Below are 12,569 nucleotides of genomic sequence, written 5' to 3' on the forward strand. Positions count from 1 at the left end.
GCACATTGTTATCACATTCACCTCCAGCCACTGTCATTATTTCAAGCTTTGGAATCATTTCATTTCAATCATGATAAAGAAATGAGTTGAGATCATATTGCAATCATTGGATCATTTCTAAGATGACTTCTACTTTGCCATGCATCCTATATAAAAATACACATCCCATAGAAAGATGAAGACACATCAAAGAGTAACATGAGCTTGTTTTTGTGACAGTGGACGGTCCTGTCACTATGCCTCCAATTGATCATGCGCCCTGGCTGCTTGGCTAAGGGAAGATCCCTTATGCTGAATGCTTGGTGCGCATGACTATGACCTGGGAGTCTGGGCTTCCAAGCTCGCGAGCTTTGAAAGTTCGAGAGTCTGGAGACTCATGGAGATGGCAGCTCGATAGAACGGCTCCCGAAAGAACCGAAGAAATCACAGACCTACCCCCATCCAGTTGAGTAATATAATTTCCACATACCACGGTAAACGTACAGAGGGGGTAAGACGACAAACGAAGCCCCTGCTTCTATATAACAATCGGCAAGAGAAAGGAAGTAGTTACAGCTAACTCCGTGAAGCCACGGGCTAACGAAGAAGCGAGGACGAGATGGCTAGCTTAGAAGTGTTACTAGAAGAACTGAGAGGTTTCCGTCAGGAAAACAACGAACAACTGAAGTCTATCAAGGAGGAAATTAATAAAACGAATGCAAGAATCAGCGAAGTGGAGGAGCGGGTGGAGAAAAATGAAGAGAGGACTCTAAACACGGAGGAAGTGTTAACCGGGCTGCTAAAGTTACACGTGAAGCTGGAAGAAAAGCTAACGGACCTAGACAGTCGATCTCGTCGGGAAAATGTCAGGATCTACGGTGTTCCGGAGGGGTCCGAGAAGGACTCGGAGTCGATGACTACATTTGTGGAGACCTTACTGAAAGAGGGGCTCGGTCTGGTCGAGAACGCGGCAGACGTGCGGATAGAAAGAGCACATCGGGCGCTGGGACCGCAACCCCCGAAGAATGTATCACCACGTTCAATACTTGTGAGGTTTTCGAGCTTCAAAATGAAAGAGTCTGTACTGCGCAAGGCTTGGCAACAAAAGGGACTCTTTTGGCGTGAAAAGCGAATAAATCTCGACCACGACTACCCACCAGTCATTCTCAGAAAACGACGAGAGTATACGGAGGTTCGTAGGGCTCTGAAGGAGAACGGGGTCTCGTTCCAGACCCTTTTTCCGGCGAGATTGCGAGTGAGATATGAAGAAGGGCCCAGAACCTACGACAACATAGAGGAGGCTACGGAGGACATGGTCAAAAGAGGTTACAAAGTGAAAGTCATCAGTTCACCTGATTCCCTGAAGGAACAGATCGAGCGGCTGACCTGGACTAGGACAGGAGGGAGAAGAGAGAAAGGCGCCTCCAGCTCTTCAAGAGAAGTCAACTACAAAGAGAGGCTCCGGGCATTTAGGAGAACATCACCACCAGCTCCTTGAGAACTGAAGGATACCATGTTTTTCCTCTTGAGGTACACTTCTCAGATAGAAATTTCTACATAGGCTAAGTTAAAGATGATAGTTTCACAAAAAGGTTCGTCAGGGTCCATCCGGAACTGTGCTGCTGCCACCTGAAGGGCCCTCACCAATAGATTTGGGAGGACATTCCCTTCCGGGCTTGAGAACTGAAGGATACCATGTTTTTCCTCTTGAGGTACACTTCTCAGATAGAAATTTCTACATAGGCTAAGTTAAAGATGATAGTTTCACAAAAAGGTTCGTCAGGGTCCATCCGGAACTGTGCTGCTGCCACCTGAAGGGCCCTCACCAATAGATTTGGGAGGACATTCCCTTCCGGGCTGTCACCAAGAAGCTCAACAGGGTCTAGGTTATGGACCCCTGTTTGGAAGCCGAGCTTGTTTTGTTTTGTTTTTTGTTTTTTTGTTTTTTCATTGTGCAGTGAGTATGTATGTTCTTGCTTTATCTGTTCATGTTCTTTTACTTCTAGTGGGCTTGAGGGGGCTCTCCAATGTGATTGGTGAAATGGAAGACATCACTTAAATGGAAAGAAAACAACTGAAGGTGGTTTCATTCAATATAAATGGGATGCATAATCCGATAAAAAGATGGAAGATTTTATCTAAATTAAAGAAAGAAAAGGTCCAAATAGCTTTTCTGCAGGAAACCCACCTAGACGATTCCGAACATGCCAAGTTGAATAAGATGGGATATAAATATGTGTATTTTTCTTCCCATGCTTCGGGGAGGCGAAGAGGGGTGGCAACTTTAATATCAAGTACCCTGCACTATGAACATATTGCAGAACATAAAGACAAGGAAGGCAGATTTGTTTTGACTACAGGGAAAATTGATGGCGTCCTGATAACTCTTATTAATGTTTATGCTCCACCTGGTAGCGACTGGACCTTCTATAGACACATATTTGAAATGACAGTAACAAAAAGTCAAGGGGTATTGATATATGCCGGGGACTTTAATGTTAGATTAAACCCGAATTTGGATTCGTCTGATGGAAAATCTAATACACAAACTATCAGTAAAAGAATCAGAAACATGTTAGAAGAAACTGGATTGGTGGATGTATGGAGAGTTAAAAATCCATGTCGTCGGGATTACACGCATTACTCCCCTCCATACAAAGTATACTCACGCATAGATTATTTTTTCATGCTCAAAGATGATATTCATAGGATAGAAAAATGTGAAATCGGCCAGAGCCCTAACTCGGACCACAGTCCAATTTATATGTCTTTTTTTCTGACTAAGAAAAACAGATTCACTCTCTGGAGGTTTAACACAAACTTGCTGAAAAATAAAATTATTAAAAATAATTTGAAAGATGAAATTAAAAGATACTTGGATGAAAACGACAATGAAGAGGTGGGGCCAATTATACTCTGGGACGCGTTAAAGTCGGTGATCAGGGGTAAAATAATAGCGATCTCCTCAAACGAAAAGAAAATGAGATTACAAAAACAATACAAACTGGAGGAGGAGTTAAGGAAACTCCAACAGGAGCATTCTAAAACCTTCCGGGAGGTAACAAATATTAAAATCAAGGAAGTGAAAAGAGAATTGGATGAGTTAAACACACTAGAGATACAAAAGAAACTTCTCCTTACAAGACAAAAATATTATGAAGGGGGGGAGAAATCGCTCAAGCTCTTAGCATTTAAATAACGAAAACAACAGTCAGATAGAACTATTTATAAAATACGAAACACAAATACAAATGGTGTTGAGACAGGACTGGGAAATATTCATAAATGTTTTAAAAACTTTTATCAGACCTTATATTCCCAACCCAAATTAAACAACGATCATCAGATAGACATCTTTCTTTCCCACCTGACTCTCCCTACAGTCACGAGTGAACAAAATAAAAAATTAATATCGGAGATAACCGACGAAGAACTACGAGCAGTTATTGGAAAGTTAAAAGGAGGAAAATCCCCAGGAATGGATGGTTTTACCTCCGAGTGGTATAAAGAAATGCAAGATCAGTTAATCCCTACTTTATTGAGAGCGTTTAACTGCGTTTTGAAAGAGAAAATAATCCCTCCTTCATGGAGAGACGCAATAATATCAGTAATTCCTAAGGAGGGGAAGGATAAATTGGATTGTGGTAACTACCGTCCAGTGAGTGTGTTAAATATTGATTATAAATTATTTACTGCCATATTTTCACAGAGGCTTGAAAAGATTTTACCCGACATAATACATAAGGACCAGACGGGTTTTATCAAACACAGAATGACTCAGGACAACACCAGAAAAACATTTCACATCTTGAATCACGTAGAACAAAACAAAATAGAAACTGCAATGCTGAGTTTGGACGCAGAAAAGGCATTTGACTCGGTCAGATGGTCATTTCTGTATAAAGTGTTGCATAAATTTGGATTCCACCAGTCCTTAATTGATGTATTGGCGGCATTGTACGAGAAACCATCAGCTAAGATAAAAATTAACGGAGATCTATCGGAATCATTTATTTTGGAAAGAGGTACGAGGCAGGGGTTTTGTATTTCACCTCTCCTCTTCGCCCTTTTTATAGAGCCTTTGAGCCAATGGATAAGGCAGAGGCCTGACATAACAGGAGTTGCGATGGCCTCTGGTGAACAAAAGCTATCCCTGTTCGCTGATGATTTAATACTAACTATAACAAATCCAACTAAAACTATACCCATATTAATGGAGATGATTGCGGAATATGGTTCATTGTCGGGTTACAAGATTAATATCAACAAGACTCAGGTTTTAACACTGAATTATGTCCCTCCAAACAAAATTAAGAGTTTGTATAGATGGAATTGGGAGGCGGATTCCATAAAACATTTGGGGGGTTTTCTAACAAAAGAATTTTCCAGGACTTTCGATGCCAACTATGGCCCCCTACCATCAAGACTAAAAATAGACATACAGAGATGGAATGTGATCCCTTTTTTCAATTTACACTCCAGAGTTGAGTCAGTCCACGCTTGTTATATCTATTTCAGTGCTTACCTATCTTGATTCCAGAGAAACAATTTACAGAGTGGGACAGATTAATATCACAATATATCTGGCAAGGGAAAAAGGCCAGAATAAGGTACAGAACACTGCAGTTGAAGAAAGAGAAAGGGGGGTTGGGTCTTCCCAACCTACAGGAATATTATCTTGCAGCTCAACTGAAACCATTAATCTATCTATGCTGTCCACAATACAATGCAGGATGGAAAGACATAGAGAGTTCCTCAGTGGAAGGTGTACCTCTCTTATCGATGTTGATGGACAAAGAACTACAAGATGATTTGATGATACCGCATGACTCGATGTTATACACAATGCTAAACTCTTGGAGAAGAATAGTGAAAATTTGCCATTTAGGTAACCAGATCAAAATGTTCAAGTGGTGCGCTTTTGACTCGGCTTTTAAACCAAACAAGAATGACGGGAGATTCAAGGGATGGATCTCAAAAGGATTAACCACCTATTACATTTATCAAGAGGGGGGTGTTTCAGAGTTTTGAAGAACTTCAAAGGTCAAATGGGTTGGAGAAGGATGACTTCTTCAGATATCTGCAGGTTAGGTCTTACTATAATCATAATCTACAAGAAACTTGGGAAACAGCTGGACCAGGATTCTTAGAAGTGCTTTTGTCATTGTTGAAATCAGGTTCCTTTACTAAAGTTGTCTCCAAGTTATACAATGGTATTCAGCTGTACAAACAAGTTGACACAGACTACATAAGGAATAAATGGCAAAAAGAAGGAAATTTAATTATTTCAGTTGAAAGCTGGGAAAAGATTCACAAATTTCAATGGACGACCTCAAGCTCCAATTCATGGAGGGAATTCTGTTGGAAGAACATTGTTCGGTTTTTTGTAACCCCTGCCCAGAAAAAACATCACAGCAACAGTGCTACCTGCTGGAGACAATGTAAGACAGACAAGGCAAATCATTACCATATCTTCTGGGGTTGTCCGGTGATCAAACCATTCTGGGATCAACTGTGCATGCACTTAAATAACATTTTTGTTGAGAAAATTCCTTGTAAATGTGAAGTCCTGTACTTAGGAGACATCTCATGGGATAACTGGAATTTGTCAGATAAAAAACTCATGGCAATGCTTCTGGCAGCAAGCAAAAAAACTATCACGAGAAAATGGTTGAGGACTGAAGCACCTACAATTGATGAATGGATTGATATTGTTCAGAATATTTACATTCTAGAGAAATTGTCATTCTGTCTTAAAGGTCAAAGAGACTCCTTTTTCAGGATATGGACAAAATGGACGGAATATATAAAAGCTGTAATTTCTGTAAACTGAATTTGACTGCTCTGTAAAATCATTGTCATGATACACACTGCTAGACTGGTTCATGAGATGATACACATTTTACTGTGTTTTTTTTTTATTAGTTTTTTTTTTCTTTCTTTTTTATGTTAGAGTATTATTAGCAATTATATTTTCATATCCACACTTGATGTGGACTTTATATTGTACGCAAGAGAAATGTCTGTACACTTGCTTCTCCAAATAAACAATAAATTACAAAAAAAAAGAAAGTTCGAGAGTCTGAATCCCCGTCCCAGGCGCAAATCCTCATGGAGGCTTCTGAGGAGGTCAAAGATGGCCAATCCGTTAATCCCAGCTCCATAACCGGGGTCTATGGAAGGAAGCCGCGTGCATGGCGCACTGATCCAGGATAGCTTTCACCTGGCTTGATGAATCCGTGTCTTCTCATCCTGGATGGCTTTTAGTGCGACCCATGAAGCCTGGACACACGTGTTGTGGATTGGTTGAACGCTGAAGGCTTAGTGACTCATCTTGGATGACGCAATCCTACTTTGGTGCAAGGGGGCCCAGACACCAACATCATCAAGAGCCAGTAATGGACTCCACAGTGCAGCACTCGTTCGCTCACCCTCCCTCTCCCATTTTATTCTGTAGAGTCAGATTCTGAAGTCGACATTTCACTTTGATTTTCAGAGTGATGACACCCTGGAAAAACTCTCCATCATTATAAACTCTCCATCATTTATTCTACATTCAGGCTGGAGAGGTGCAGGTTGTCAGAGCTCAGCTGTGATTGGCTGCTCTCAGCTCTGAAGTCCAACCCCTCCCACCTCAAACACCTGGACCTGAGTGACAACCAGCTGCAGGATTCAGGAGTGAAGGTGCTGAGTGGTTTTCTGCAGAGTCCAGACTGTAAACTTGGAGACTCTGAGGTCAGTTCACCCTCTTCACTTTACAACTTCTATCACTCTTGTTATTGTTGTCATGATTTTCACTTCACTGCTGTTGGAAATTCAATTTCCAGTCACTGGTTTGTGTTTGAAATGAGTGAAACTGGGTTTGAAGGTCCAGTATGTAAAATCCTGCCATCTAGTGCCATCAGATTGCAGTGCTTACTTGCTGACGCTCCCTCTTCCCTTCTTGCCAGTGAACTACGGTAGCCTTCCAGCATCATAAAGGATGTGGTTGACAGCAAAGGTGTCTAGTTCTCTGTATAATGATAAAGTTCCATCAACACAAATATTACAACCATCTATTAGCATCACAATCAGTCATAGTCACAGCAGACAGTCCAGTGCTAGCATGATTTTCAGCTAGCGCTAGCATTAGCCACCTGTATGAGCACTTAGATACTGTAGATAGATCCAGCTGGACTCAGCAGAAGGTCAAGGGTCAATGCAGGTTCTATCATCTCAGTCAGTTCAGTATTGATGAGCAAGATGCAGAAAAGATTCCACTGCATTTCAGTCACTTAATAACCATTTGTTCTCAGCATTTGCTTTATTAGAGGATTCCAGCCTCCAACCATCAATATGAAACTGTCTCTCAAACTCATCTTCCCAACCAGCCGCCTACAAACATGGCAGTGCAAGATGGCCACGACCTTTGACCTTCTGTCTGTTTCTAGAAAGAAGCATTCTAATGGCAGGAAAAGCAGAGGACTTTTATTTTCTACGAATCAAAGACTTCAAACTATATTGACGGTTGTATATGAAGCTTTCAGCAATAAATCTGCACTGATTTTACACACTGAACCTTTGAGGCAAAATGAATCAATGAATTCCAACATTGTTAACAGCTGATCAGTGGTCACATGACTAAACAGGTTGATATAAAATATTTTATTGTGGTGATTCATTATTTCAGTATTATTATGATTGGTTTAATGGACATTACAGTGTTATAGACATTCATATTTTTAATTTCATATAGTGATGAAAACTCCACTCACTCCATCATTTATTCTCTATTCAGGTTGGAGTTGTGCAGTTTGTCAGAGCTCAGCTGTGATTGGCTGCTCTCAGCTCTGAAGTCCAACCCCTCCCACCTCAGACTCCTGGACCTGAGTTGGAACCAGCTGCAGGATTCAGGAGTGAAGGTGCTGAGTGGTTTTCTGCAGAGTCCAGACTGTAAACTGGAGGTTCTGAGGTCAGTACTGGTTTGGAACCAGTGGATGATGGTTTCAGCACCAAACACACTTCATCACACATGTTGAATAAACATTGAACTGAAGGTTGATTCATATCAAAATGACATCCAGAAATATGAAAACTTCATTCTGTTCATCAGTGGTCATGTGACCAAACATCATTTCAACACACATTAGTTTTGGACTGAGGATTTAATTTCAAGGTGACATTTTCTGTAGTGTCAGATTCTGAAGTCGACATTTCACTTTGATTTTCAGAGTGATGACACCCTGGAAAAACTCTCCATCATTATAAACTCTCCATCATTTATTCTCTATTCAGGTTGATTGACTGCAGTTTGTCAGAGGTCAGTTGTGATTGGCTGCTCTCAGCTCTGAAGTCCAACCCCTCCCACCTCAGAGAGCTGGACCTGAGGTTGAACAACCTGAAGGCTTCATCAGTGAAGCCACTGATGGATCTTGTCCACAGCAGAGACTATCAACTGCAGACTGTGAGGTCAGTACTGGTTTGGAAGCAGTGGATGATGGTTCCAGCACCAAAGCCAGTTGATCCCACAGCAGAGGTCCAGTGTTCCCAGTCACAGTGTGAGAGGAGGATGGTGTCGTCCAGCTGCTCCTCATTCATCCAACATCTGCTGCCAAACTGCTTCTTCTCTCAGTTCACCCCTCAATTATTGATCAGTTCATCTTCATCAGGCCTCAGTATCAGTCCAACACTCCATGGTCACATGACCTTCATATGTTCCACACTTGACATGTGACTGAGAGTCTGCTTCTTCTCACCAGTCACTCCATCATCTCCATCAACAGTCAACGTCTGTGTGATGATGCGTTCAAGGACTGTGAGTCCTGACTCCTGCTGTCTCTTCTTCTCTCTGCAGGTGGGAGAGGTATTGAGGGAGGATGAGGAGGAGAGTGAAGAGGAGCGCTCCATCTAGTGGTGGCTGACAGAACTGCGTGTCACGATCTTTGACCCCAGTGGAGCCTGGTGGCTGGCGGACTGCTTCTCCCTACAAGCTGCTGTGGTTACTGGGAGAGACGTCCCAGAAGCCACTGGTGGAGCTGAATCCTCAGTGGAAGAAGCAGGACTTGGAGCAGCTGCTCAGTGAAGGCAGCAGCAACACAACCACTGCTTCTGCTCTCATCATCCACGGCTGGAACATCTCAGCATGAAGGTTCCACACATCAACAACACACTGCTCTGCTCTCACTTCAGACTTCTATAACATCTTCATTTTCGAGGTGAAAAATACTTTTCAAGAGACTTTATTTCTGCTGCAGGTGGGAGAGGTATTGAGGGAGGATGAGGAGGAGAGTGAAGAGGAGAGCTCCATCTAGTGGTGGCTGACAGAACTGCGTGTCACGACCTTTGACCCCAGTGGAGCCTGGTGGCTGGCAGACTGCTTCTCCCTACACGTTGCTGTGGTTACTGGGAGAGACGTCCCAGAAGCCACTGGTGGACCTTGCAGTGCCACATATGGACTCTTGGATTGTTCTTGGCCTTCCAGTGAAGCACTGCGTGAGCACTGGAGGTCAACCATGACTGATAGAGGTCAAAGGTCAGAGGTTTGACCAATTACAAAGACCATAATTAATTAGATTATTTTCTTTAATGGAGTCCCAGCACTAATAAATATATATTTGTATGCGTACCCATATAAGTCCATCAATGTTTAATGCACCTTTTTTCTTGAGCAGTATCTTTAAATCTCCACCTGCTTGTGTTTGCATGTTCAGGTAGATTAATGTGTATGTAGATCTATGTTAGTAGCTTCAATGTGCTGTGAAATGTGGCATCTTCACCAACACTTGTATCATTTGACTCAGGTGTCTCAGTGTTTGCAGAGTCATTGCAATAAAGCGCTCAACACCCTGGTGGTTCTGGATTGTTCTCGGGGGTTCTAAGAGCTAAACACCCTGGTGGTTCTGGATTGTTCTAGGGGGTTCTAAGAGCTAAACACCCTGGTGGTTCTGGGTGGTTCTGGATGGTTCTAGGAGCTTCTAGGGTGTTCTAAGAGCTAAACACCCTGGTGGTTCTGGGTGGTTCTAGTACAGACATGGGCAAACCCCGTCCTAATAGAGTTGCCGTATGTGACGTCATTGGCAGTCGCCTCTGTCCGGTGGGCGACTGCCAATGACATCACATACGGCAACTCTATTAGGCCAAACTACATCGGTTGATTAAGGTTATCTTTTTTTTTTCTGTCAATCCCTGGTGTATTTACGGTACTTTGTTTGTATTAATGTTGTATACACAAAATTCTCTCTCTCTCTCTCTCTCTCTCTCTCTCTCTCTCTCTCTCTCTCTCTATGTATTGTTGGATCAGATTTCCTTGTGCCGTGCTGCTGATCCGCGTGTTGGTTGAATGAAGAGTCACAGGAGAAGAATGCCAATTTAAATATGTCTTTAGTAAAGAAATCAATTGAGGGTACAACTATACAGAGCTCTGGGCCCAGTTCAGAACCCTAGCAACACCAAAGTATTGTCAGGGCATGAAGTCTGACTGCTCTCTGTCCCTTGACCCAGTCCTTTTATACAGAAAGAAAACATGCAAACACTCCCAGGTGTTGTCCTCTTCTGACTGGCTGCCTGGTCTCCAGACCCAAGCCTCATTGGATGTTGGGGCAGCCTTTGATCCAAGTCTCTGATTACTGAGTGCAACAGGAAACAAGTCCTTATTTGGCAGGGAGCCAAATGATCCATCATTGGTTCCAGCGTGACCTGTTGAAATAATACAGTGCACAACATGCCTGAGGTCACAGGCTCCTCCCCCCCGTGCCTCCGATGGATCATGAGTTCTCCCCCCTGTAAATGACCGGGTTATAAAGTCTTATGGTGGTTGCAAAGTCAGTTAGCTCTCTGTCCATCCTCTGGTCCCCCATGGTCACCCTCTGCTCCCCCAGGGTGATCCGGTCCCCCAGGGTCACCCTCTGGTCACCCACTGGTCCCCCAGGGTCACCCTCTGGTCTCCAGGGTCACCCTCTGCTCCCCCAGGGTCACCAGTTAGTGAGGGATGTTCTTCCCTTTGTTCCTTCTTGAGCTCTTTGTGTGACTCCTGCAACAATGCCTTTTCTCTATGAGTAGGTCAGCCAAATGATTAAACAGCTTTATATTAATAATCATGTTATTATAAACAAACATCTAAACTAATTATATTATTCAACACTAACATCTAAACTAAATATATGATTCCAACAGTATAGATATACATACAAGGTAAATCAAAATACAGTGACGAATGTATGTATTCAACACACACTATCTATCACCGGCGAAATAGCGTTTTGACCGCCATCTATCCATATATCACGTTCGACCGCGATGTAGAGGTCTGTCCCAATGGAGTTGCCCCCCCCCGTCAACATAACTTCGGTGGCCCGCCGACTCGATGCAGGTCTGTCATGTCACCCCTGTTCTCGTAGCTCAACACCCTGGTGGGGCTTCACAGACACTGACTTGGTTCCATTGACATTACAGCAACACGTTTTCTCCATGATATCCCAGGATACATTGTCTCCTCCTATGAGGTGGCTCACCAAAACACTGCATCCATCTGCTGCTGCTCCGCTACCCCCCACCCCCTCTGTCTAGTAAAGCCTTCTCGTGTGTCACAGTTCCACTCATAGCAAGGCTCCATCAGGGTTAGGTAAAAACAAACCCAGTGTTTGAACAAACTGAGTGGAGCTCAGCAGTGACAAGGTCACCACTGTCCTTTGTCAAGGCCAACGTTGAGCCTCCTACTCCCCCTACAGCCACAAGGATCTAGGACTTCCTCTGGAAACACACCAGGACAAACAGCCCACATCAGAAAAACACATTTCAGTCCATAAAATGTGTGTATTTATTGATCTATTTGTAGTAGTTGATAATAGTTGATACAACTCACTGCTGACAAGGTTTACACAACACAACAAACCGTTGAGTTCAAAACCCAAAGAATAATTGTGTACTTTTCACACACATCCCCGCGCCATGTTCACTGGTCAGTGAACGGGTCACGTGACCCCGTACGTCACCAGCAATCCATGGCTGTGGCTCAGTTCAGGCGCTGCATCCTTGGAAGGCTGCAATTTGAAAGGAAGTTGCGTCACCGCACTGCGCTGAAGGCTCCTCCCAATTCCCAATAGTCAGAACGACGCTCCAAATGCTCCCTACTGTTAGCACCAAGGCTACACCACTACTATCCTTCACCTCCTTCTGTATCCCAGGATGCTTTGCGTGCTGCTGCTGCAAAGCATCCTGGGATCCTGGGAAGTCAGCTGAAATTAGCGCCATTAGCGCAAAGACACCGCGTATAAATTTAAGTATTGAAATTTCACATCAAATCTTCAGTTTTTAACGCAGGGTTTTTACTGATTTGAACATCCAACCAACCAATGGTGAGCTTGATGCTATGAAAACCACACTCTGGGGTTGGCCAGCAGGAGGGAACGGCGGTGACGCAACCAGGAAGTACGCCCAAGGCTAGACCGTCCCGTGAGGTTACCGGGGAGGCGGGGTTTGGGTCGGTCCTTCTGGGCCGGGTCCTTGGGAGGACGCTTCCTTCAGACGGAGGACGCTTCATTCAGACGGAGGACGCATCCTTCGGACGGAGGACGCTTCCTTCAGACAATGGAGGCTTCCTTCCAAGGATGCAG

At 43.5% G+C, this 12,569-nt stretch overlaps 1 protein-coding gene across 1 annotated transcript in view; it reads left to right on the plus strand.

The window, feature by feature from the left end:
* LOC142889832 (uncharacterized) overlaps positions 1 to 12,569 on the plus strand; it is a 324,486-nt gene that overhangs the window by 255,986 nt on the left and 55,931 nt on the right. The window contains exon 6 of the mRNA XM_076028488.1: positions 7,757 to 7,930. Within this exon, the coding sequence (XP_075884603.1) occupies positions 7,757 to 7,930 (174 nt within the window). The remainder of the gene's footprint in view (positions 1 to 7,756; positions 7,931 to 12,569) is intronic.

Source organism: Nelusetta ayraudi, unplaced genomic scaffold (assembly GCF_046127955.1).
Source record: "Nelusetta ayraudi isolate G7.1 ecotype Tasmania unplaced genomic scaffold, CSIRO-AGI_Nayr_v1 ptg000024l, whole genome shotgun sequence".
NCBI lineage: Eukaryota > Metazoa > Chordata > Actinopteri > Tetraodontiformes > Monacanthidae > Nelusetta > Nelusetta ayraudi.